Source organism: Lathyrus oleraceus, chromosome 1, assembly GCF_024323335.1.
Source record: "Lathyrus oleraceus cultivar Zhongwan6 chromosome 1, CAAS_Psat_ZW6_1.0, whole genome shotgun sequence".
NCBI classification, from domain to species: Eukaryota; Viridiplantae; Streptophyta; class Magnoliopsida; order Fabales; family Fabaceae; genus Lathyrus; species Lathyrus oleraceus.
The window spans coordinates 446679074-446684442 of record NC_066579.1 but is presented as its reverse complement, the minus strand read 5'-3'; the positions used below and the strand labels follow the sequence as shown (position 1 = coordinate 446684442).

The window sequence follows — 5369 nt, the reverse complement described above, 5'->3', positions numbered from 1 at the left end:
GTGTACGAGAAATATCCAAATTTGTTGAAATAGGTTGAAAACACAATTCTTGTCCAAGTGAAGGAGAAAATTGTTTGTGGATGGACCGATCAGGTTAGACACCTTAGGAATACAACAACAAATCGAGTTGAGTCTGCCCATACTATATTGAAGAATTGGTTGTGAAATAGTAAGGGATATTTGTGTAGAAATTGGGACTTTGTGAACCAAATGATCCAGAACCAACATAATTAGATACATACATCATTTGGTTGGAGTATCACAATTCTGAAACATAAATTTAAAGACAGCAATCTTTATTCTCAGTTGGTCGGTAACATATCTTGATCGTGTTTGAATTTTTTTTCACGAAGTTAAACGAGTTGATAAGTGTATGTAATTGTGTCATAATATTAATGTAATATATACAATTTCTAAATATTTTAATATATTTTTTTATCTTTACCCAAACATTTGTTCACTTACCAAACAAAGTCATGAATTAGGTTTTATTTTATGCCTGGTTTATTCTGGCTGGTTCAAGATAAATTTCGGAGATGTATCTGTGAAATAAGATAATAGGGTGTGGTATAAAAAATATATCTTTGAAACCAACATTGATACATGAGAGTTTTTTAGGTCCACATTTGTCTACAACTTCTATAAAAAAGAGCTCTTGTTTTTTATTTCACACAAACAGAAAACGTCTCAAATGTCACAAATATATATCATCTGGTATGTCGCAAATGTCCCTTTCTCCAACGTGACACCTGGGTGAAAGTTTAAGTTCAATGAGTACACCTCTTTTGCAGATTTGAATACGAAATACATAATCTTCTAAATGAAAAATTGTCAAGCTTGAGTACCGCTCACCGCCGATCGACAATGAAGGAAAGATTGAGTTCAACAACTTTGAACTCAAGACAGATGCATATAGAAGAGTTATGTGGAATATATTTTTCCAAAGTTTTGCTCGAGTTGGAGGCGACGATTTCAAGATCGGTCAAAGATATTGTAAAAATGTTGAAGTGTCCACCAAAATATTGAAATATAATTTTTTTATTTTATGTTGAAACCACCTATGTAATGTTGATTTTATATTATGACTGATAATTTTATTTTGTCAAAATATAAATTTCTGGATTCTGCCTCTGATCATGTTGCACATATGTTCCGAAAATGCATTTATGGATAGATTTCGGAGATGCATCTTCAGATTTAAAAAAATCAAACTATTAGGACATCACTAAGAATGACTTTGATTATGTTGGTATTAGATGCGTTTAGAGATGCATCTCCAAAATTTGAGGGCATTTTAATATTTACATGTGGTGCGCTATTGATATATAGGATGCATTAAAAAATTCTCTAAATTTTCTTTTGATACATGTGATATCCATCATAAGATTGTTACATGTAGGAAATAGAAAAATACAAAATGAAATTAAGAAATATTTTCATTGAATTAAATTAATTTTTAGTCTAGGAGAGAAAATAAGTAACAGTCCTAACTAGTTACATGAATAATAATCTAACTAAGTAGGAGGTAATAGTTCTGACTAATTCATATTCCTCCGTCTTATAATATGTGATCTATTTGAAATAAAAAAGAATATCCTGAAATGAATTGATTCATCTCAATTTACAATATATTTTTTTAATACTTATTTAAAAATATTTATTAAAAATATCATTCTCTCTTTTAATTATTTATTTTTTTAATATGTGTAAAATGATAAATTGGATCATTGATGAAAAAAACAAACGATAAACAATGATATTAAGATATCACATGTTCAAATATATGCCCCTACATACATGTCCATATATAACTCCTAAGTGAATTATCACAACAATTTTATAATGAGTTTAATTACTATCAATTCATCAACATCACACGTTTGTATTACTTTATAGATTTTTAAAATAAAAGTCAAACTTATTTCAATATCCAACGGTTATGATTAACTGATAATATAAAATTCTTTTACACTATCAATATATTTCAATTAAATCCTTTTATAATTTTATACTTTAACAAATTTTGAGTGAGAATTTGAAGCCTAACCATCGTAGATTTTATAGTTATTACTTCTATACGAAAAGAACAGACATGGAATATTATTTAGGTATAACAATGGGACATTGAGGACGACTTATGCCTCTCCCAAACCCGCCACTAATACAAGTCGATTTTTTCTCCGTCCTGCACTCTTTCTTCACCGGAGTTGCATCCATTTCCGCCGATGCGGTTACTATCATTTCTCTATAGTTAAATGGTTAAATAAGTTGTCAACCACAGATCCTTGGAAGAGTAACTACAAACAATGCAGTTGAAAAGCAGCTATTTTACATATTATCCTCTTTCATATTGGTTTAGAGTCAATTTGTTTGTAAAGTTTGCATTCATGATCAAAGATTTCATTTAGGAGGAATAGCTATTTATCAAGAGATTCACGTTTATATCACCAGAGGCACAGAATATGCAAACCTCTTAATAAGAGTAATTCAATCTGTACAAAGATATACAAACCTGCTACATACAATTTACCATCTCAACTTCACTACCAATCCGTCGCAAACTCGAGGTTGGATACTCGTCGAAGACGTCGAAGAAAGAACTGCAACTCTATAAACTAATTTCACCAAATTGCTACATTCAAGGTTTATAAGACTGAAAACTCAAGGAACCCCTTTATCTTAGGTGAGAGTCATAAGGGTCGAAAAGGGAGTCGGGAATGATCAAAGGTAACTTATCTATGTACATGAAAAGTCTTCGGAGATTCTCCCTTGTCACTGTTTCCATGTCTACTACATCTCGACTATCGGTCAATACCCAGAGATCGCACGAGTCCACTCTTTTAAGACTGTCACGACAAAACGGGCAAGATTGTGATCTTGCTCTCCTGCCAAAAAAAATACATGTTAGAATACACAATTCAAAAACAATGATTTGGATATGCAACTAATAAAATAACACTAATCCACATAAAGTCTCGAAAAATTGGAGTTGGGTTTTGGACAAAGAAATCATAAGGCATATTGCTAAACAAATACAAAGAATCAAGATGTAGAAAAAGGAAAAACAAAGCCACAACTTCATACTTGTTAGTACCAACAAGCAATGATTGTAAAATAAGAACGTGTGCGATAGAGAGGAAGAAAGATAGTACCATTCATGGTAACATTTGAGGCACATGGCATGGTTGCAGTTGGGCAATACAATCTTACTATTCATCTCCATGCATATTCCACATTCTTCTTCTCTTTCAAGGTCTATGTCTGAGGAATGTTTGTGCCCCGCATCATCTCTTCTACGATACCTCTCCATGCATACAACCTTCTGTTTTTTATCTTCCGCATCAGTGACACCTTTTTCAAGTTGTATTAAAGACGGATATATGATCGCTGATCAACATAGAATTTCAATACATCAGCAATCCACTAAAACGCAAACTAATTCATTATACTTAACCACTCATGGTCTCAGGTTCAAATCCCGTTAGGCCCTACCAATCTCTGTGTTGGACCATTTCATACAGAATTTTGCTCTGGCTTTAAATGGACCTCCGCTAGTGGACGGTGGGATTGGTTCCCTTGGATTAGTGAGTCGCAAAGCCGGATATCAAGTTTTCAAATGAAAAATAATTCATTATACTTAAAAAAGAAAGGAAGATATACCGTAGAATTCCCTAATACTTGCTTTTCTTTCATGTGTTGACATGGTAGTTGTTCCATCCACATACACCTGCAACATGAGCAAAATTTGTCACCTTAGACTCCTTTGTGGCGTGAAAATCACGTAGCTAATAACTGCTTTTTTTAATTGTTATTTCTATGCTATTTTTATAACAAAAGATGAACAAAAGTCAAATTCTTTTCATGTATAGGCTATAGTTTCATAAGCTGTCTTGAAGAGCTTATCAACATGTCATAAGCTGTATTTATAAACTCTGTCAAACATTCTAACAGGTGTTCAATTGTCAATAGATAAACTCAAATAAGTCGATTCAAACAGACCTCAAATTTCTCAATTCAAAACGAACACAAAAAAAGCAGAACACCAAACCTTGTAAATTAGGATTCTTAATAGTCCAAGGGCTCCAGCAAGATTGCAATCTGTCCATTGTACCAGAAAAAGAAACAAGTGTGCTGCTGGACTGTATGACATTCTCATCTGAAGACACGCGCCATCATATTCCCTAGGAAAATCGGATGCTCTACACACCAAATAACATGAAGAAGTTATAACCTCCATACTCAAAAGCATCATGCATTATTTGCTAGCTATGAAGCATAGACACAAACCCACATACTGATACGTCGACCCGAGTAATAATTTGAAAATTGAATAAGTTGAACGTAATCACAAATGACAGTGTCGTGTCAGAGACCGATTGATTGTTTTGTACAGTAATAGAATGGACAATCACAATACCGAAATCATGAATTTACAGTTTTACAAAGGCACAACAATATATTTATGTTTGACTTGCAAGGAAATTTAAAATAAATATAAAAATCAGGGGTTAAAGTAAAACCCCAGAAAATAATTCCAGAACAAAAACACTCAAACTCAAAATCACGATGATCCAAAACTAAAAATAAAATCTTTCAACAAAGGATGAGTACCCTTTAAACCAAAACTAAATAAAAATTAATTTTTTTTAAAAGGGTATAAGAATTGAAGAAAAAAAACTTACAAGGTATTGGCATGATGAATATCAGCTTCAAGGAGTTTAAGAGATTCCTTGAAAGACCTTCCCATGGAAGAAGAACCTCCACTTATGTACATATCTCCTCGTACTCCCTCCCAGATTATTGTCAAACCAAAATAGTAGTAATAGTTTGTTTTATCGATCAAAAAACAACAACAATTTTCATACTAGTTTTTTCTCTCTCTCTCTAGTGTAGAATCTAGAATGCGCCTTCTCAAGTTTCAATAGTGTCCAAAAGCTATTTAGTAGACACGTGGCATTTTTCTATTTATTTAATTTTGATTATTGAATATGTGAGGACAGACTTATCCACTTTGCTTTGCTTTTAGGCATTGATGGCTTTTCGGATTACACCACAGCTTATACTAACGCATTCCCTTTTTCCCCACCTATCCCTCTTTTTATTCGTTTTTATGTCACCGTTTCTTATTTTATTTTATTTTTATATAATTTAGATAATAAAATTTTCTATCAATTTTTTTTACACTAATCCCAAATCATGACCACTAATTAAGTATTATTTAATATTTTTAGTGGTTTGAATATTTTTTTTTATATTTGAATTATTATGAAAGATTAATTATTTGGATTATAATTTTAAAAAATCTGCGGCAATGATGGAGAAAAAAATTTCTCCAATAATATTTTCGAGCGGCAATTTGGAATATATAA

At 32.0% G+C, this 5369-nt stretch overlaps 1 protein-coding gene across 1 annotated transcript; it reads right to left on the bottom strand.

The window, feature by feature from the left end:
• Window positions 1-2418: 2418 nt before the first annotated feature.
• Window positions 2419-4931, bottom strand: LOC127082460 (E3 ubiquitin-protein ligase AIRP2). Its single transcript, XM_051022700.1, has 5 exons — window positions 4683-4931; window positions 4049-4199; window positions 3661-3727; window positions 3153-3387; window positions 2419-2885 (listed from the first exon to the last, which is right to left on the bottom strand). The coding sequence occupies exons 1-5, from the start codon at window positions 4772-4774 to the stop codon at window positions 2675-2677; spliced, it is 756 nt and encodes a 251-aa protein (XP_050878657.1). The 5' UTR covers window positions 4775-4931; the 3' UTR covers window positions 2419-2674.
• Between the last annotated feature and the right edge of the window lie 438 nt (window positions 4932-5369).

Excerpts from the sequence above, each read along its gene's own strand:
- LOC127082460 (XM_051022700.1), bottom strand. The coding sequence starts at position 4,774 with ATGTACATAAGTGGAGGTTCTTCTTCCATGGGAAGGTCTTTCAAGGAA. Across the intron at positions 4,200-4,682 it reads ATTCATCATGCCAATACCTT|AGCATCCGATTTTCCTAGGG; the intron begins GTAAGTTTTTTT and ends TTTGGTGTGTAG. Across the intron at positions 2,886-3,152 it reads CTCAAATGTTACCATGAATG|GAGAGCAAGATCACAATCTT; the intron begins GTACTATCTTTC and ends TTTTTTTGGCAG.